The sequence below is a fragment of the Anopheles arabiensis genome, chromosome 2, assembly GCF_016920715.1.
Source record: "Anopheles arabiensis isolate DONGOLA chromosome 2, AaraD3, whole genome shotgun sequence".
NCBI classification, from domain to species: domain Eukaryota; kingdom Metazoa; phylum Arthropoda; class Insecta; order Diptera; family Culicidae; genus Anopheles; species Anopheles arabiensis.
In genome coordinates, this window is record NC_053517.1 from 72,653,795 (window position 1) to 72,675,945 (window position 22,151).

The window sequence follows — 22,151 nt, forward strand, 5'->3', positions numbered from 1 at the left end:
AACGATAAACACGCATACACGCACATTTCCAAAACAACCTAGCATCAGTACCTTAGCTATGAGCACTAGAAACCGTCCGAATGGAGCCCTATTTTAGTGGCATAATAAAGATGATACAGAAGAGCGAGAGATTTAACAGGAGAAAATGCGAGAGGAAAGTTTAACAGGAGAACTTTTTGAGCAACGATCTCCACTCCACAGACTCTCCATTGCTGCAGATTGGGCAAGGATGCAACACATCTCGGATAATGTCATTTCGGATTCAGTTTCCTTCGAACCGCGGTTTGATGCTATCGTGTTTATCCTTAACGCTCCGTACAAAGCAAAACTCCTTGCACACAGTGTGTTTCGCCATACGGTGGTAGATGGCAGCTGGTTCGATTTGTTTGCTCAATCCTCTGGAACCAATACTGTGATACAAAAGTGGTGAATCAATTAAAAAACTTGTCGACAGTGCAGTGAGTTTGGGGTAAATTGTTTGATTGCAAAAAATGGATTGAATGGATGTAAATGGATTTTGTGTAAGTGTACGGCACAGCACTGGAGTTGGAAACTAGCCAGCAGTGTGGATTTGGTCCTGACAGTTTCTGATTTGTTTAAGGAATATAGTGCAAATGGAATTGGCGATTAAAAACATGTAGAAAGTGTAACTGATTGAATTTTGGAAAGAAGGTCAGCATCGAGCTAACGGTCAGCAGCGGATCAATCAACAAAAGCGGTTAAAATTGCTTTGCATGCATTTTAGTTAATATTACCACACACAAAATCAATGTGTAATTATAATTTTCGATATAGAATCTGATAAGTGATAATGAGAAATATGAGAGATTAAATCCTACTTAAATCTTGTTTCTTATGGTGTAAAAATTCAGAACGAAACCATGATCGTGGCTCCGCTCAGTTTTAGTTCATGTAACAATGTACCAGTATCCATTGCTGAGCATAGTCGTTTCCCTCCCCGTGGATCGTGCTTCTGATAATATTATCGTTTGTAATCCTAGCCATTATCTGCGAAGCAACAATTTATCTTAAGACGGGAAATGGAAGAGTGAGAGCGAGTGAGTGATCAAAACAAAAAAGTGTACCAACATCCGAGCAACATGCTATCCGAGGAATAAATGAAAAGTTACACAACGATGCCTAGCGCCTGGTAACGTAGAAGGCATTTTCGTGACCATCATTTTGCAGTGTAAAAATGTGCCATCCGGTTGACGTCGTAAAAATTAATTAAAAGTTAAATTAAACCTATCGTTGGCTCCGCCCGTGGCCCACGCCCGCTCCCACCATCGGAAGCGTTTGCCACAGCTGACGCAAGGAGGTGCTTGTTAAAAGCACAATGCATTTCATGTAATGAGATTGCTGCTGTTGCTGTAGCACTGCATCCGTTCCGGAAAACCACTTGTATGCTGGTCTAGCTCGTCCTACCGGGTGCTGGCGTGTGCAGTCGGTCGTGTTGCTCGTGGTCGGATGAATGGTTCGTCGCGCGTTCGATGTCGTCGGTGGTCGGCGTGTTTGTGTGTGCTTGAATGTGTATGCCAGCGTGCGGTGTGTGCGTGCGGCCGCATCCCATGAGCTAGGATCGAGAAGGCAAATTTCCCAAACCCGCTCAGCGTACTGGCAGTGATAAATATGCGTGACCCTTGCGGCCCTCAACCAGGAGAAACTGGTCGTTTTGGTGGTGCGGCGATCAAACCACGGTGGCACGGGCAGCAGGCGTTGGCTGCGGTGAAAAAGAGTGAGCATAATTTAGCGCTGCTAGTGACACCCGCCCGGTTTGTTAGTGTGTGCGGAAGGTACGGAAAAGTCCGCCCGCTTGCGCGAGTGTTAGTGTACAGTGGTAAAACATCACACCAGCCCCGGGGTAAGTGGCCAACCAGCTGCTGAAGAAGAAGGTGACCCGCCGCCGTTAGTGCAGTGCGAGAGAAGTTGGGTGACTCGACACGAATTAGACACGCACGGGTTGAGGATGCAAGGTTATTACCGAAACCACCTACCATATTAAAACAACGAGGCGTTGAGTTTGAGCAAGCAGAAGCTGCTTGCCTCCGTCACTGCCCCTATTTGCCATCCACAAAAACTTGCCATTTCTGAAAGTCAGCGTCTCCCGACGGTGGATTAGTTTAACATTGGTTGGTTGCGAGCTGCGTGGAGCACATTTATCAAACCATTTATATGCAGTTTCAAGTAATTAGTGAAGATGTTCAATCAATTCTATGTCTTCTACGTTGGAGTCTACATACTACTGTTGCAAAGCAGAATTAAAGGTAAGTTTGAACATTCATAAAAGATCAAAATAGAATATAGATTGTCAAATTTGTTTGAATTGATATATTTTTTCAGCATCTCATAGTGATATTTATTTAAAACTAACTAGAACCACTTGATGTCGATTTGCCCAAAATTGGTTATTCTGATTTTTTCTATGTTTATCTCAAATTTCGTACCAGTGGTGTAGTACATTTTTAAAATTTCCACGCATGCACCAGTGGTGTAGTATATTTTTAAAATTTCCACGCATGAATAAATGAGAATGAATATAGAGGTTTGAATGAAAATTTCATTGCTGCTCAATGGAATCCTTGAACACAACATTTTTAAAGATTGTAAGCAAAACAATCAAACAAGGGAATCGAGTAATTTTTAAGCAGTTCAGTTGATCTCAATAAACTGTTATACTGTTGTGAAAAAATGTAATTATTGAACCAAAATATTCTTCTTCTACTTATTTGGCGCTTAGACAATAGTCGTTCTAGGCCTGCCTCGATCTTAGGCTTGGCTATCCATATGGTTTATTAGACCTACAACTATACACAAGGATATTCAACCCAGGGGGATTTGGTCCTTAAGAGGCTTTAACGTATGACAGGCATGTTGTTGATTCGTCCGAGGCGAAGGACCTCCGCAAGTTTACACAAATAGCTTCACTAATACTTAAAAACTAACCAAAACGAAAACGCTGACGAAGACGATCTTTGAACTCTGACAAAGAAATATTAAAATCGAACAGGTCACTCATAACATTTAGCTCACGACACATAAGTTCAATGGGTTGCATTGTCCGTAAATGGTGCTCGTACGTTCGGCGAAAAAATAAAAATTCGTACTAACTATTCTAGATGGTGCAACAACAAAATTACGGCTGCAAGGAGTGCAGGACAGTCGATATCACCTTGCAGCAGCCAAAATGGGAATACACTTTTTTCTCCTGACATAAAGCGACTCCTAACCAAACAATAGGCACCGTTGATAGTAAGGAGGTTGAACCTCGTTATACTAAGGAAGGAGTCGTAAAGCGAACCTAGTAAACTTGCGCTGTATACTTTCCAGGCGATTGATTAGGCGAGCAGCTAAGGGGCACCAAACTACATAACAATATTCCTGGGTGGACCTAACGATAGCGCAATATACGGCTTTTAGGCACATTAGGCACGGCTGGTTATCCTTGGGGATAACACTATCAAGATGTTCATCAAACGTAAGTTTACAATCTAGCAAGACACCAAGATCTCGTATGCAGGATGTGCACGTCCGCGAGGTATTAGAGATTACATAATAATACTTGATCGGGTGACGTGCTCTAGTGAAAGATACAGATTGGCATTTAACTGGACACAGCTTTAAATAGCTATATAAACGATATAAACTCATTCCGTACTCAACCTTCTGAGAGGTAAAAAATTTGAAGAATTTAGTTGATACTAATGAAAACGAAGGAAATAAATGAAGCAATAAAACAATGTTTTTATCACATCGTAGTTACGTTTTACAATTAAAGACTCCTTCACGATTCTAGTCAGTTTTTTGTATGGAGTTTGACAGTTGGAGGCTGAAATCATGTAAACACTCGATACAAAACCACACAAAAAACTAGCCTGCAATTTTCAGTCTAGATTATTCTAGCCTCAAAGCTAGAATTAGATTCAACTACCTGCTCGAAAACACGGTGTTGTTTACATTTATCCCAAGGTGCCTTAAAGAGATCTGGTGGTGGAATCTAGAGTCAAAGTGTATGTAGTCCAGGTGGTCTCATAGCACCTTTTTTTTAAAACCAAATTTGAATATCACTTTTTGACAAGATGGGTGAAAACTTTTGTGCAAACAAGCTTTCTTGAGGCTTGACAAATACTCAAAACACTCTTAAAATCTTCATTCAGAAGCAGAAGTGATAAAAATCAGCTTTTTCAATTCATACACTTTGGGATAAGCCCACCTGTATATTATACACACTTAGATAGCTGCTCGAAAACTGCCATACAATGCAAACAGCTGACAGGCTGAAATTTCACCCTTGAACTTACAACGGAAAGGGCCCCTATAACAGAAAAATAAATGTTCTATCAACTTTGACAGCCTTTTAAATATGGGCTATTTAATAGAGCTGACTCCAGCCCAAGCATTGTCTTGTCTGAAAATGCTCATTTGCTGTAAACTAGGAATGAGTTATTATGACAGAGATAGACTCTCTGGAACATAATTTTGTTTTTTTGTCCAAGAGTAGCAGCAGCATGGAATTTATTAATTTACTTATTATTACGATTCTAATTTAACGATCTTCGCTATCCTTTGCTAAACCAGCTAACATGACAAAACTGACAAAACTCGTCAAAAAGTACTACGCCTTTTCTGTAACTATATCATCCACATCATTGGAAACAACGATATTGAAATAAATAATAATGTCCTTCAATGTTCCTTAGTTCTTTAAAAATGTGGTAAGATTAAGTTGAAAATGTACAATAGCACACAAATGAATATGTTTTATAAAAAAAAACTGAATTTCTAATTTTGCTAATGTTGTTCAGTTTGTTTATTCAGTACTTCTTTTGGAAATAGAATGTGGATTAAAAAAATAATGGTAACTGAATCATTAAGATATGTACTGAATGCTCATAAAACGGACACATCGTTTACTGCTGAAAAAGATACAATCGATTCGTTGATAGCTCATTTCTACCATCAGCTCGGTGTAAATGTTTTCAGCTTTTGGGTTCAATTTTTCCTTTATATTTTTTCTTCTTCTTCTTCTTTGGCTCAACAACCGATGTCGGTGAAGGCCTGCCTGTACCCACTTGTGGGCATTGGCTTTCAGTGACTAATTAATTCCCCCCCATAGCAGGATAGTCAGTCCTACGTATGGCGGCGCGGTCTATTTGGGGATTGAACCCATGACGGGCATGTTGTTAAGTCGTACGTGTTGACGACTGTACTACGAGACAGGCATTTTTTCAGAAACAAGTATAAATCATTTCTTTACACCCACTCCAAAATTTCAGTTGATAGAACTTAATGTATTAGTTCGTTGATGCTGAAAAGTTTGCAGCCAAACATTTGCTGACTCTTAATGTGTTTTTTTTTTTGGAAAAAAGTTTCTGCCAAAATACTTTCGATGCAGTTCATTGCTGCTGAAACTTTTGCAACTACAAACTGTTTGAAGACAAATCTCAAACGTCTATGACAGACGTTGAAAATTTCATCTCTCTAAGTTATGTAAAGCATGCAGTACGCTTTTTTTAAAACCAACAATAGCCCGTCGTCTTATTTGTAAGACATCTTTGAAATGCTCTTGTGTAAACCTGAACCTTGCCTCCACAGGGAGAACATCTATTTTGCTTACATTACATGCGATGCTTTCCTTCCTTTTTTTTCTTTTATTCCCAGTTTCCGTCAGCTCAACCATGATGACCACCACGACCGAGGAGTCTGCCGCTTTACAGCCGTACTTTGATTTTGACGTGCCCCGCAATCTAACCGTAACCGTAGGTCAAACTGGTTTCTTGCACTGTCGAGTGGAACGTCTTGGGGATAAGGATGTAAGTATTTGTATCTGGCGATGATGCTCGGAATAGTTGGGCTCACCGTATTGATGTACGTGCTGCTAGGGTGGATGATTCATTTCGTAGATTTTTCACGTTCTCAATCGATTATCGTTTCCTGTTGAGCAGCGGTGATGAGGGTAAAATTGGTTTTCGCTGGGAAAACATTGTTACTTGATCGTGATAGAGGATCATGCTACCTGCGGATGAAAAGGTTTTTTTTTACTTGACGGTGTGTTTGTATTGCCAAATGATTTCTTTCAATTCACATGCACATACAACGTTACAGGAAACATCAAAGAAGGGTTTTTAGATGATAAATTGAGCTCCCATCTTCCAATCGTTGTTGACTTCTGGTATTTTAACCTGATATTTTATTTTTATTATAAATTGTGAGCTAAGCTATAAATGTAACATTTGGTAGTATAATAAATTTTGACTAGGCGTTTTGTAAGCATGCTTTGAGTTAAAGATGTTTACTGATTTTTTAATTTTCAATACGCACGTAATGAAAAAAATATATATATCAAAAATCACATCAATTGTATCTCGTGTTCCGAAGAGGCTTATTCGTATATGTCACGAATGCAAAATCAAAACTAGTGATTAACTTATTAATCATTTCGTTGATAAATTTTAATTATTCTAAAATACTTTTCGAACTTTAGAACCACTCAAAAAAAAAAACAAACATATTCTTACTCCTTTACCGTTGCTAAAGGTGGCATGGATCCGTAAGCGAGATATCCACATACTCACAACAGGCGCTTCCACGTACACCTCGGACCAGCGTTTCCAGGTAAGCACGTGCACTCTGAGAGTGTCATTGAATATTTACGGCCAACGGATATAAAATAATTTTCCAGGAACGTGCTTCAAAAACTTATTTCCTTTCCTCATTTTACTGCAGGTGCTCCACCCAGAAGGTTCCGTCAATTGGACGCTGCAGATAAAATATCCTCAAGTGCGCGACACCGGCGTGTACGAGTGTCAAATTAACACCGAACCTAAAATGTCACTGTCCTATACACTTAATGTTATTGGTTAGTATGAATTTGTCGTATTGAGACTGTTTTATTTCAATCCTGCCTATTTAGTGTGAAACACTTAAGGAAGCAACTCACCTCATACGACCTTTTCCTTCATCTGACAGAGCTGCGGGCGAGAATTCTTGGTCCGACGGACATATTTGTCAAATCCGATAGTGAAATTACAATGACTTGCGTCATTCAGCAGGGACCACATGAGCTAGGGACAATTTTTTGGTACAAAGGTGGGTAGCCATTCCTCGAACGGATGTAACAGGTGGAATGTACCATTCAATTTGCGCCAGCAATGCGTTGAGCCATATTGCTGCCTTGCATTGTTTCATGACATGTACACGTATGTTTTTTTTCAGGATCTACACTCATCGAGCCTTTAGCCCAAGAAAATGAACTGCTTCCTAGTGAAAAGCGTAGAATTATTGTCGAAACAGATTGGACCGATGTTTTGACATCTAGGTGAGCAAAAAATCATATATTTTCGACGAAATTATCCACTGAGTTTGAACATTTCCTAGATCTTCGTTTGAACGTAATATATGTCTTTCACATTCTAACTCGTCTGAAATCCTTCTTGGTAAACTTATACGCAATATCTGTTTTATTATATTTCCTTCTTTTCCAACTAAGGTTAAAAATCAAAAGGGTTGTACAAAGTGATACAGGAAATTATACTTGCGTTCCAACAATGGCAAAATCGGCAAGCGTGTATGCCCATGTGATTAGCGGTAAGTTTGTGCAAACATTTCAATGTAGCAGATGCTACCGAACACAAAAGACTCATTTCTATAGCAACATACACAGTATTAAAATAGAAATAAAACACGTATGGAAAACTTTCACGCATTGCAATTGCATTATGTACAATCGTGCATCACGAACAGAAGCACATATACAAAGAATTTTACGTTCCCAAGCTACTCTTTCCTTTCAACACAGCGACGAAAGATTTGCTCTTCGTATAGCGGAACATTGTTGTTCTTTAAAAAATAACTTATCTTACGATATTCTTGAAAGCCTCCATACGACTAAAGGAACTTAAAGCTGACTGAGATCAATCGTTAAAATTGTTAGTTTTCAAAGGCAAAGTTTCAATATCAATTAGTCAACGATCAAAGACATGAGAATCATGTTTTGTTAGTCACGCGCAGACATACCATCATTACAGTGAATGTCTCAGTAGGAAGTAAAAACACGAAAAACATTTATGTATTCAATAAGGTCATGGTCTGCAATACAAACAAATCAGTATAATAGCTCATTAAAACTGATAAAACGATGTTTCGAATGATGTTGTGTGCTTTTCCCATAGCTTTCCATATTTCATATTATATCACTTCAATGATATCATTGAACATGCTAGAAATTACTAGCAAACATATCAATATCTGGCTTTAATTGCCTGCCGATCTTTTGTGTAGACCAAGGGTCTCCAAACTACCTCCCGCGGGCTGCATGCGACCCTCGGGAGCCTTTTATGCGGCCCTTGGCGATTTTGTTAAGGTTAAAAGAAATAGTTAATTATTGGGACTATTTTTAAAGAAAATGTAATTTTTGCTATTCAGAGACGTAGACCAGGCTTAAATATTAGAAAGCTATAGAAGTTTTGTATATCATGTTAGTATTTTCTTATAAAGACGAAATTTAAACGTTCGCATTAGTAACAGGCAACGGCAACAGATTACTTAAAACGAAATAAAATAATGAACATTCCATACGTACCTTCCCGGTTCGTTTCATTTCAGGTGAACACCCTGCCGCGATGCAGCATAACGCCGCATCTAAAGTGTCTCACACGCTTCTGCTACAAACGGCGTGTATCATATGTTTAGGTGAGGTAGCATTAGTAAGGTATTTGTTAGGGAAAATCAGACTGATTGTACGGAGTTTGAGTGGTGTAAATGACGTAAGATGAACCATCGCATTGCCCTGTATTTGGCAATGAAGTAAGTGCTAGAGTGCTAAAACGTTTGTCTAAAGCCAGATGCAGGGATTATGTTTATTTAATTTTTTTTTCTATCAACTCAGTCTCATGAGAACGTGTTTGTATCATTGTAAAAAAATCGAAACTCACTTTTTTCACTCACAACCATTGAAGTAGCGTAAGAAATCAGAAAAAAAGTCACCACTTGCAGTTAAAATCACATACAATAGCCATTTGTTACACAGTTCATGAAACCTTTTCTGCAAGATCCTACGACAGTCTCGGAATGGGATGACTGAACTGTAGCATGAACTATGATTATTAACTACCGTCTTAGAAGTAGGGCCACCATCATGAAATCAAACTGTACCTTTAAAAAGTGAACCGGTGCTGGAACATTTAAACATAAATTCACTAAGAAAGGATCTTTCCAATGCATAACAGACGAATAGTAATACAAAATGATACAAATATTCACTGAATCGATTCTGTTTGTGTACATAAGTTGATGTAAGAAGAGAACACTCATTTAAACTGCATTATTACCACCCTTTTTATGGCCAACCATTTTCTGTACTGATTTTCAGATCAAAACTATTTTTCACCATAAGCCATTTGTTAAGTTGAGTGATAATTTAACGAATATTTCCATCACTAAAGTAAGTCGTGTATGAAAATCTGTTCCCAAAAACGCTTAAGCATGCTGCGGTGTGCTTCATCCTAGCAACGGGAAATCCTTTTATGAGCTCCATTATCACATCGATGAGTTGCCTGTGGTGTGAACAGGAACTTTGATCTTTTTCGCCCGCCCCGTTTGATGCTCACGAATGTGACGCTTTGTTAAGGCTGTTAATTAATTTGTCATCGCTTCTTCCCGAAGCGTTCGGAAACTGCTGTCAGTAGTCAGGGGTTAACGATAATCTTGAAGTTGTTCGAAAGTTAGATCCAGTATTTAAAACAATCCTTCTGGCGGAAGCTACCAGAAGCACCCGTTTGCTCGAGGGGCCATCTGAGACCGGCAGTGGTTCGCAAACTTCCCTCTCAGTGGTGGATGGTTGATTATTGTTGCATGAGCGAAATAAGCCGGCAACGAAGCGTTGTGGGTTGCTAAAATAGATGGAGCAGGATTCAAGGGATCCGACCAAATCCCACCATACACCTGGCCTGGGCTTTATCGATCGGTAAAAAAAACAGTGTATGTGATGCCGCCGTTGATTATCTAAGGGAGGTATCCTGGCCTTTCGTCATTAAAATGGCCTTTACCTTGCACGTATTTCATTTCTGCGTTTATTCGCATCTACTTGGGATGGCTAACAGAGGAACATCCCTAGGGGTACCGGAAATTATGCAAGATGGATTGTGGATGTTTTTTTGTATTTTAAACTGTCGAAAATGTGAGCAGCAGTGTACTACAGGATGTGGGTTTGGACCTGATTTTCAACAGGTTGTTATAACTTTTTTTTTATTGGTACACTCTTCATCATAGGGTTTCCATGAAATATTTTCAGTCTTTGGTTTTGGTATCGACTGTTATTCAAATAATAAACTTACTTTGTTCGATAAATATTATTGATTTTCTTTTCATTATCGTATAATTCGAAACGTTTTAATTAAAGGATTGATAAAAAATCATCAAAAAAAACAATGTTAGGAAAACGACAAAACTGATGATAGCAACATTCGATGTACATATATTACTTGGTTTAACATTCACAATTCTGTACTCAAAGAGCTGAGTGAAAACGCTAAAATGGACACTGTACGGACACAAATTAAACAATACGAGCAGTTCTCTGTAGCATAGCACATCATTTCACAACAATGCAACAAAAACGTAACACACACGCATTCTGTACAGTGCTCAAACATTCTGTAGAACAACGTAGCATTGATTGATAGAACAATTTGCCCGGAGCAATCATTAGGACAATAGAGGATTTGATTCATATTGTATTTTATCAAAATTGCATCACTGCAATGTTAATTTACAAAAACAGCTGATTTATGGAATGCACGAACCACATCGTCTGGAGTTTCGATTACGAATGTTAATTTACAGACTTTTTAACGTTGAGCGAAATGTGACTGTTTAGCTACTGGGCACATTCATATGGATGTATTGCATGTAGAAGAGTTTTAATTCAAAATGTTTCCATCGATTCAATCGGTGGTAATTTCATCGAAATAGTGCAACATATTTGACGGTGATGATTGTACAAAACTCTCTAGACATCGAATTTATTTAAACGTTTTTAAAGGCAAAATATGTAAGAAACTATTTTCGTTTTCTTTATTGTTATTCTGGTGTTATTTTGAATATAATACTTATAAGAGTTTTATATTGTTGTTTTTTTATTAATTAAAAACTGTGTAATTATTTACTACTAACTTGTTCATTGACGAAGCTCAGAAACATGAAGAAGCTTACACGTTTATAATTCAAAATGGGATACAAACATGTTTTAGACAAAATAAGATAGCGTTTATAAAAAAAACCTTGTATAACAAGAAAGCCGGATCTTCACAGGAGAAATAAAAACGAAATTGTCATCTTTGAAACTATGTGTTTTTGTGTACTTACCTGAAATCAATACATCGCAAAAAACACTCGTGCAAAACACTACAAAAACATTGCTCTAGCACGAGTGAACAATCCGAAATAACTGTTAGCATAAGTTTGTTTGCTTATAAAACTAAGAATGATATTCACAATAGATAAGTCATATATTACATAAGAGCAACATGTACCCTTCTTTTGCAACATCAAAAGTCCGCTAATTTAATTGATTTTTGCACGCTATTGATTTTGCTTCTATTAAATCAGTTTGCTAGAAGCTCAATTTTGCAAAGCCTTTTCCATTCTTTTGCCAATTTCTTCTTAGCGGTTCATTCTTTCTTTGGATGCAAAAATCGCTAACAGCAAAATCGATGAACGGAACGGAACAGATTGTAGATAAATTATGCCAACAGCACTTATTGGGATGGAACGTTCAGCTCTTAAAGAAGATGCCGGCATTCGATAATTAATCAATTTCCGGCAGGTGAGACAAAACCCGCACTCAGCAGTACCACGTAAATAATGATGTTGTTTTTGTTGTTGTTGATGTAGTGATACCTGATAAGTAAATTCGTGACACTTCTTAGCTAGGCTGAGTGGGCTAAAATCTGATGCGATTGAATGTGGCAGATTGGGCTGTGTGAACTATGTAGCTGATGTAGTTAAATATTCATGGAAATCGTAGCATTCATTGTAAATGTTTACCTTTTTATGTCTTATTTTTTCTTGAATCATGTTGATGTCTGTATTTTTTCTTAATGATATTATACTATGTCATAGATATTTTATAATTATTACATATATTTTTTAATTGTTATACGTTTCATCTTTAAAATGCAACTTTCTTTCAAACTCTAATTATTGTGGTAAATATGAGCAATGATATTTCTAAGGCACATTTTTGTTTTCTTTTTAACACTTTGAGCGCCAAGACTTTCCTATATCATAACCAGTTATGTTTCTTGGCGAGCCATGGCTATCATATATGATAGCCAGGGATAATTAAATTTAGCAACAAGATTTAAAAAAAAGGATGAATAATCTTGTAATATGTACGGGATTATAATTTTTTGTATATAATGAATAGCTGATACCTATAAATGGTCAAAAATCTACAATATAAAAGCAAATTAATAATTCCTTCGTTTAAATTAATGAAATCACATGAAGTTTAGTAATAATGTAAGTTTTCAAATGATCGAATATACAGCAGATATTAGTTAAAATATTATCTAAATGTCAACATCCGCTGTTTACATGATCGCTTTTCAATGAAGCATCTTGTTGAAAACAAATGTATATAAAACATTTAACGGTTGTTTTCCCGCTTTGATGATCAAAGCAAAGCAAAACAATGAAAAAAAAACAACAAGAAATCAACCAAAATTGTATAACAGATCATTATTTTCATTATCTTTTAGTTTGTTTATATTCAATTACACTTCCTTGGGGGCCATGGGTATCATATATGATAGCCATCAAAAATGTAAACAAAAAGTGCTTGGCCTCCAGGGAAACATGAACAAAAATGGTCTGGCATTCAAAGTGTTAATGTATTGTAAAAAAGGGTGCAAATTTTACTTTTTTTAATTTTTCCATGAAGAAGATCTTAGCGTTCTTTCCGTTAGGATTGTATCACTGCAATCCGTGTTGCACTTTGTTGTCCTTGTATCAACAGAACGGTATGGTATATGATCGGTGTGGATTTTTGTCCATTTTTTACATTATTGTACCCACTTTCACAAGGTGTTTGGTAGGTGTTTGGCTGATTGGAGTGCCTTGAATACTTATTGATGGAAATATAAACATTTTCATCATTTTCATCAAACAGTTTCATTGATCGAACCTATACAAAAACACCTTTGCACATATAAAAAAACTAATAAAAACAAAATAGAAAAAAAACATTGTTTTGAAGATTACTAGAATACTTAATTCTCTAATAATTGTTTCAAGATTGCTTTGCATTACACTAAGTCATCTTGTAGTGTTTTTGCTAATAGTACCAGTGGAATATACAACACAAACAGTGATAATGTTCGTAAAATTTTCATACCCGCTTTCAAAAGTTTTTATTCGTAAGCGTGGCAGTCCGTGGTAAGCATTGACAGTCGACAACCCCGTGCACGACAAAGCCCGAAGGCTAATGGATGCGTTAAGAGCAGTGCTCTCCAGTGCTGACTCCATTCATTAACGTCCTCCTACATCGTCATAACTCAAACGTGTTGCCATTTTTCATCCTCGGTCACGTTCATTTTTTCCTCGCACAATGTTGACATCACACGCCGTCACCCAGGATGCAGGATGTGTGGAAGTACCGATCCGTATCTCACAACCAACCACACTGGTGTAACGTTTGCAGAGCGAGGTAACGGCACGGCGCAATGGATGTGCTACCGTAAATATCCGCAAGAGAAGGTACTCAACGCGCGCTGTATGAACCGGCACACGAGCAAACTCTGCAGTGATGTAAATCGTAAGTCTCACAGCGGAGCGTACGTACCTTTTGATAGGCAGCTACAATCATTTTATCGTTTGCCGAGGGCTGGTTTTAAGCGCCTTCATCAAGCGCCTTGACACCCGAATGAACCATGCTGTTGCTGCAAAAGGTTTGCTTTGGCTGTTTGATTCGAACATACCCTGCAGCCTGTTTGCCCATTTTCAAGCTTTTCTAAACTTCAATTCTACACAGCAGTATCATGTTTGATACATAGTGAAAAGATCAAATTGTAGGCAAAATGGTGCAGCATAATCTATTCATTCGATGTTTGCTAATTGAAAATTGAATTGAAAACCAATTACATGCAAAGTCAAATCAAATATGTTTATACCTAAAGAGTTTTAGGAACTTACACCTACTTTACAAACAATTTTCAGTCTCGTTAAGGATACTAACCGGTAAGAAAAATTAGCAAGAGCAAACTACCAGGTAATTAATGCTTAGCAAGCACGTTTCTATCTATGTGGTTATGTCTTATACCGTATGCGTCGTACAGCCTGAATTGATATCATTAACAGTTTTTGCGTCACGTTCATTTGGATCACCTACTGTGCATTAAATGAGATTCTTCCATTACCCATGATGTCTTATTTGCGTCGCTTCTGCTTTTCATGATGATTTACATTTAATTACAGTTTTGCCTTTTTACCTGCACGATAAAGCTGAGATAGAATATAACAGTTTTTCAGGTTCTGCTCTAAAGATGTTAAAGGTAATGAGTGATTCGTTAAATCTTTTTTTCATGATTTATACCTAGCTCATTGTCAATGCTGACTTAAAAAGGTGAATTTATTTCAGATAAACGGCGTTTTACTTTTTCCAACTATAAAGAAACTTCAATTCGTTATGTTAATTACATGAAAGAAAGGTTTAACGCTAATAAAACACAATTCCACAAATATTTTAAGCTGTTAGCGTTTTTAATCATGTTTATTAAGTTGCTAAGTAGCTTTTTAGTTTTTTAATAATTTTTATTGTAATCTGTTAAATCACAGATTATTTTAATCCATCTTTTATCTCCTTGCAGGATTACAAAAAAAACTATATATACAAGTTGTACGTGAACGTCAGAAAACCATGTTTTAATAAAAACCGCCATACATACATAGTACTATTGATTCCTACAGGATAAAACTAAGGGAATCTTTACTTACTCCTGGTTTTAACACACTCGCACAATCTCGTACGAAGCATAAAAGTGTAATGATTTTGTGTTTATGTTCAAAATTCCTCCGCCCTGGAACTTCAATTAACTACATCACAACAATAACTTTCCACTCAGCAATGGATCTGCAATCTGCTAATCAGTAAGCCAGTAAAGTACCCCTCAAACGATTAGGATGTCATAAAACTGGTTCAGCGCAGTGTGGTTGTGTGTGTTTTAGGTTTTATTCGTTAAAATCTCATAACTCGATGCAATCAACCATCCCAAAACAGGGCAAGCTTATGTACGGATCGTTAAAGGGATACACATATCATAGATGTTATACGCTGCCTAACTGACGACCAACCATATCCTCACAGAAGCATTTTGCTGTACTCGATAAAAAACGGGCCATAAATTGTTCTTATCACTTGTAAATCATTTAAGCACAGAAGTTTGTCATACATCTACCATTAAAAGCGAAGGATTAAAAGCAATTGTTTTTGCCCGAGAGATATAGAATTAATAAATGATTCTTTTTTCAAAATTTGGCAGTTTTTCAACAATGGTGCAACGAAAATAATTTAAAAGCTTTTTATCACGTAGAAATGATTCATAAAATTATTCAAATTATGTTGCATGTTGTGACGAAAGAAGCCTAACAAAATTTACTTGTTGCTAAGAAATATCCCTGACTAGAGCTAACAAATTGTTGGGGAAATTCACCTTAGGGAGATATCATTGCACTTTTTATTTATTTAGGTGGAACGGTCCAAAAAGGCCGTATAACTTATCATTGCACTTTGTGTTTCAAGATAAATAATCGAAATTGTTATAGCCAGTGTTATAGCCTAGTAAATATATTTAAAATAATTTAGTTCGTAACTCTTTTAATTATATATTTCAAAATTATGTATAACATTTTAATACTAGATGAAATACATTGAACTCTTCCAAAATAAAAAAATAAGGTAAAAATTAGTCATCTCCATTGTTTTTATTATATCTTACCTCTTCTCAAAAGTTACGCCAATCTTTTGCATTCATTGCAATGTCACAGAAAAATTTCTTTATTCAAAAAAATCTCAAAGGCTTTAATAAAATATGTAACAAATGTTCAAAATAACACTACCCGTTGGAAGGGTTAAATTAAAACAAGGAGCAATAATGCAGCACCGTATTGAACTGTACAATATCGGATGTGACAGTCCACAGTCGATCTGTTTAGAAGTGCTGGTTTCATCAAATAACGTGTTGTAATTTTTCCCACCTTTATAGCGTAAACTTATTTTACAGGCGTCCCCCGAGTTACGACCCCCTCGAGTTACGACGATTCGCAGATACGACGATTTTGATTTTGACAGTTAAAAGTTGTCATTGACAAGAAATTTATGTGTTTTTTTTGAATATCTGGGCTGATAACCGTTATACACATATTTCCAAACTCCAAACCCGAATCCAAAACCACCCGATCTTGAATATCTATATTGAGTACAGTTTTTAAAATATAATTATTACATTATCGAACATTATTTTAAATAAAATACACGATATCATAAATTCCATCCTTCAACTTCGATTATAAACTTTATATTGATAGATATTCGACATACGACTTTTTCGACTTACGCCTTGCTTTGGGACATTTTTTCGGTCAAAAATACAGTCGTATCTCTGGGGACACCTGTATACATATATATAATATTTAGCATATTGAAATCTAATATTACAAGTAAAATAGCTAAACCTATTGCTTATTTGTGGTAGCATAATTGAAAGAAATATAGTTTATCTTCAAGTTGATCAAAACTGTTACAATAAATGAAATAATCAATTCATAAATTTCTCCAACATGGAAAATCTGACTAGTTTATTTGCTACATTCAATCGATTACTATAAAACTGGATAAATAAATGAAAGAAGCTTTACCTAACATGGCTTTATAAACGCAACGTTGTTGTACACCACTACTTTCTACACTCAAATACATTGTCGATACAATATCTTTGTTCCTGAGGATCTCTGATCTCTGCATTGAAACTAACACTCGACCAACAAGATTATATAAAACAGATTGAAACTCCTATTCCTGTACGGTCATCGACAATATCGATTATATGGTATCATCTGAACGAGCAATGATGCGAAGGAAACCCCATCACGGGTCACAGCAACACTCACTAAGCGTAGAGCCATAAGGCACATACACTATCACCTGTACATGTAAGGAATCATCGACGTTCACCGTGCATCCAGACACATCGAGAAAATTTCACGCCGTGAAGCGTGAAAAGTAGCCAAATCCAACATGACTGGAACATTTAACGCCTTACTGTATGTACCCAACTGTCATCCTGTGCGGTGCGATCACGTTCGATGAAATGAAAAAAAAATCATGCGTGCACACATGGCGTTAAAATATTCGTCGTGAAACAAATGATAGTTGTACATAACTCTCATCGAATATAATCGAGTGTCATCGATTTTGGCTTCGGCGCGACGCTATTTGGCGGTATGTCTGGTTGCACGTTCATGCTCTGTTCAGGCACTGCACCGCCATATTGAAACGCGTCTTAGTGATAGGTATCAAACAGGCCTAATTAATGACGCTCTATGAGTCATGCGTTTGTTAGGCCTTGATCTTTCAAGTGCTTATTGATGGTTATTTCCTTGCAATAACTGCGATAGAATATTCAACCTAACACCCATGCATAGCGTTCGAGTCATGAGTACTTATAACACATCACCGTAAACGTCTCTTCAATGATGTGGATGTTGTTCATTACATCATGAAATTATATATAATACATCATGCTTGGCTTGCGCTTGGCCCCGGGTAGATACATCACAAGAATATGCTTTTCAAAATTTACCATAGGTTCCTCAAATGCTCAACTTGATCAGTAACCGACGGATATAACTAAACAACAAAACTGTGCTCGTAAAAGCATGGTTAGTTTATAAAGACCTGCTCATTAAAATATAGTTGCATTGAAACCAGCTAACACGTAGCACTCTTCAAAGTATTCTATGGTGCAAATTATTGACTTTCACAATGTTTTAAAGCCGTTGCAGTTCTTACTGATGAGAGCTGTTTTTTCTCGCGGTTCGTTTTCGATAGTGTAATGAGACGTATTTTGAAATCAATGCAGAAGTATAAAGGATGAACATATTTTAATTTTTTCATTTTACCTGGGTGGTTTCTATTCTTCCTTTAATGATTTATTTATATATTTTATTTAGCCGTACTACGACTTCAGTTGCATTTTTCCTTAGTGATTTAAATGGCAATAATCTTCATAAATACACATAGAAAGCCTTACAAATCTTTTACGCTCGTGACTGTTGTAGGGTTTTCCTGATGGCTTACCAGGATATGGCATAGGGCTAAGGTGCCCTCCATTTGTAACCGGGGTTCACGATGGCAGTGGGAGAGATGGTATAAATAGAGCCGAAGGATGCGCCTTCGGCCTCTTACAACCACACCAAGTCAAAGGGAAGGAATAAAACTAATTTTGTGATTTTTCCCCAGCAGAAATATCCACATTTTCTCCTTTTCTTTAGTGGCTTTCGAAACACCGATCTTATATATTCATCCTGCACATGAGATTTATGCTAGACATCCTTATTGCTTTAAACTATTCGTGAGCATCGCCTTGACCATTTTGTTTAAAAAAAAATTATTCTGCTCAGCCTTTTTATTTTAGATCCGCTTCATACACCTTTTATCGACGCCCGCAAAACCTAGCCCAAAATGTGTTTTCCTCGAAGAAGGCTTTCATTCAAATTGGATCATGAATTTCATGTAAAGTGGCAGGCACAATTCAAAAATGTTGCCCTACCACACGCATGCATACACGGTTGTGCTGTTCAAGCATAACGACCCATAAAACTCACCATCGCAATAACGTGTAGGCCCAATAAAACAATATCAAATCGACCATGGTGTAAAAACGCAAACCCAATAAAATCAATAACGGCGAAAAAGTAAAAGCAAACAGTTTTATGGACCATTTCATTTCTCTTTACAAGAGATTGAAAACATGTGCATGGCTGTGATCCGCAGCTGCACACGGGAGGAATTATGCGTGTGTGTTTACGCTTTATTAAAGTTTATGTAAATATGTTACCCGACAAAATGCTTCCGCAAGCTTTAAGTCCCTTCGGCACTTCAGCATGAATGATCGTGTTATTGTCATTAATCATGCTAATATTTTCAGCTTGCGGTTTGATAAATATCGAGAAAAAAAACACAGAGATAAAAAAACAACATTAATCTATGGATTACTATCGAAAACAAATGAGCATCAAATTCTGAACTGCTTTTTCAAATGATCAATTAAATAGCTTATCATTTGCATTCAAAACAGTTTGAATGCTGCATTGTATTTCATACGGAGCACCAGGTGAAAACAATTCTATGTCCTTAAATGCAAATTAAATGAAACAGAAAGATTGCATTCTGACCTGTACGAGTAGCACACATCGTGCTCCATTTTTTGTGTGCCGCCTACAGCCAAAGCGTGATTCCCCAAACCGTACACGTGCACGTAACATCTAATAAGAAAATATCGCTTTAATCAGCAGAAAGCTCATAAAATATCAAGCATAGCATTAACAGGACGACCGCAGCACGGCACAGCTAGGTAACAAAATCGGCAAGTATTGTAGCTGACTACAACTAGCAACCAAACACCGCAGCAATGGGCACCAACTTTCACGTACGGAATTGCTCATTCCAAACGGGTGACGGTTTGAATCTAAAAATATACAAAAAAAGCAAAACAAAACCCAGAAACCACGCTCCAAGTGTTCCATTCCGCATGGCTCTTATAGTTGCAGAACACAAACCACACAATAAAATTATGTGAAAAGGTGCTCTCGTTGCATTGCCGAGCAGGGGCGGTGTATGTGTCGACAGTTCTCATGGTCTCACCTAGCAGTATTCATCGGTACACACCCGCGCTGGAACTGCCTTCATTAGTATGTTTGTGACATTGCAATGAGTTTCGCTCTTTTGTTTTGCATTTAAGGTGGTTTTAAACATGAACTTGAATCCAAATAAAATTAATAAACCGCGTTACTTTACAGCGCGGTGTTAACCAGCTCTTCTGAACATGCTTGGGGTACGTTTGTTATGAGCATATAAATTTCATAATTGGGATTTTCTAAAGGACTTTTTTTTATGAATTAGTTTAGCACATGGAGGCTTTGGAGCACCTACAAAATCAAACGGTAGAAGCATGGTGGTTCAGGAAAAAATTACACGAATCGTTAATATCGAATATTGAACAGCATATCTATAAGGTGGACATAGAAGGGTACAACTCGGATGATTGTTGTTTAACTCTTTTTGGATAAAAAATTAACAAAATTCATAACCTTGACTTTGATCGAAGGTGCCATTATAAGCTTTCGTTTGGGCTCTTTTACAGGGTTTGATTCCGACCGTATGTGAAACAAGCTAGAAAGGAAGTGTTTAACTGCTCAAACCTTACGACACATCCTTCAAGCTGTCAAATGGTTCATACTCCACGAACGATTTGACAAACCTCCAAAATCATCAATTTTTGGCGCTTGAATTACTTTTCCATGAGCACAAAACTCATGTTAAAACTACTAAGGGGCTCTCAATCGCCCGTGCAGCAGTGTGCTGTCATACGATCGCTACACTGTTCAAACGAATTTCTTTTTGCACGTTCAACTTTTCAACGCAACGGCTTCTTTGCCACTTTCCTGGTGCGGGTCCGACACGAATTCGTGACGGTCGGTAAAAACTTTGTTCAGGTACTGGGAAACAGAAAATGTTTCACCGAAAAAAAGGCTCTTCTCTGAACGGCCAATTTGTGTGTTGTTTTGCATACTATTTCAACTTAGTTTTGCATTTTCACTGAGAAGCCTTTTAGGCAAGGGTGGCACATTTGCTGGAAAAATGTTGAACCGTTTCGCTTCTAGGAACTACGGTTCTACGGTTTGAGATATTGGACCGATGTTCAGCTGCCACGTGTTATTTGAAATTTTTTTTTTTTAGAAATATGTTGGCCTCAACTTGAAGCTTTCAAGCATTTCTGTTACATCTGGTTTACGATATTTTTTGCAATAAACAAGGTGAGCTTTACCTATAGGGGGATAATTAATATAGCTTTAGTGGATTATGTTTCCCCCAAGTAACAAAAAAATAAACAGTTTAAGGCACAAAGATCTCTTAAACCTATTTTTTGCACTCCTGTACCATTGGAATTATCGACCCAGACCTGCACAACATTTTCAATCTTTTTAGTGAGCACAAGAACAAAATGATAGCTTCACAACACAAACACCCTGAAAAAGGTAACATTCATTAATTAATGATGAACTATTGAAACGTTTCTTTTCACGACTCTGTTGATCGGCAATTCTCGTTCGCGATGGCATCGTTGAGTTTTATTACCAATTATACGGTCAATGCCGGCTATTTTTCCCCTGTAAATGAGGGAGCTGACAAATTTGTGAATAAACATTAACACTGAGTTCGTTGTCCGATTAATTGCTCCCATTATGCCTGGGCAGTGATTACGAAAAAAGCAATGCAGCAATGTACCTTACCAGAGTTAATGTTACAGTTACAGTTGTATCGATTTTCCCACCAAATAGAACCTTCCTCACGGATGCTAAAAATCAGAGATTTCTTAGAATGAGCTGGATTGGGCTGGCACTACAATAATGGCAAAATGTTGCTGTATTCTTTCAAAGCGTTTTCCTTTCCTCATTTTCGAATGATGTTCCAGTAAATATCGTCCGATTTTTTCACCATTTGTCATAACCATAATCATGGTTAATCTAGATCAACGAATAAATAGCTCCACCACAGGCCTTTGTAGAGTGAAAAAAACGTCCCCCATTCACAGAACGTTCCTTTAAAAATGCACTTAATGGAAGTGGTAACTACAACCCGTCCACAAGCACACTTCTTTTGTGCTCATTTTTTTTTTTCTTGTTCAAACTCACCCACGGTTGTTGACCAGTGCGCCTGCATGCTCAATCTCTGATGCAGGGATCCGGGATGCACATTCCTGTCCACACTCAACGGCTCCAGACTAATTGCTTTTCTCCCACGTCGGTATGTGTATTTCCTCACACTTCTCCCCAAATGAGTGCTGCCGGAGGTGGTATTGGTGGTACAATGCTTT

The 22,151-nt window shown here is 37.3% G+C and overlaps 1 protein-coding gene across 4 annotated transcripts; it reads left to right on the top strand.

Moving 5' to 3' along the window:
• The first annotated feature begins 278 nt into the window (after nt 1-278).
• On the top strand, nt 279-11,339 carry LOC120895873 (zwei Ig domain protein zig-8-like). Of its 4 annotated transcripts, none has more exons than XM_040299568.1 (9): nt 279-521; nt 1,002-2,264; nt 5,659-5,810; nt 6,535-6,612; nt 6,724-6,856; nt 6,967-7,086; nt 7,213-7,315; nt 7,487-7,584; nt 8,602-11,339. In XM_040299568.1, the coding sequence occupies exons 2-9, from the start codon at nt 2,198-2,200 to the stop codon at nt 8,769-8,771; spliced, it is 921 nt and encodes a 306-aa protein (XP_040155502.1). In that variant the 5' UTR covers nt 279-521; nt 1,002-2,197; the 3' UTR covers nt 8,772-11,339. The 4 variants fall into 4 exon arrangements, with proteins under 4 accessions (XP_040155502.1, XP_040155504.1, XP_040155503.1 ...); XM_040299570.1 differs by having other exon boundaries at nt 279-469; nt 873-2,264; XM_040299569.1 differs by having other exon boundaries at nt 279-469.
• Nucleotides 11,340-22,151: the final 10,812 nt, after the last annotated feature.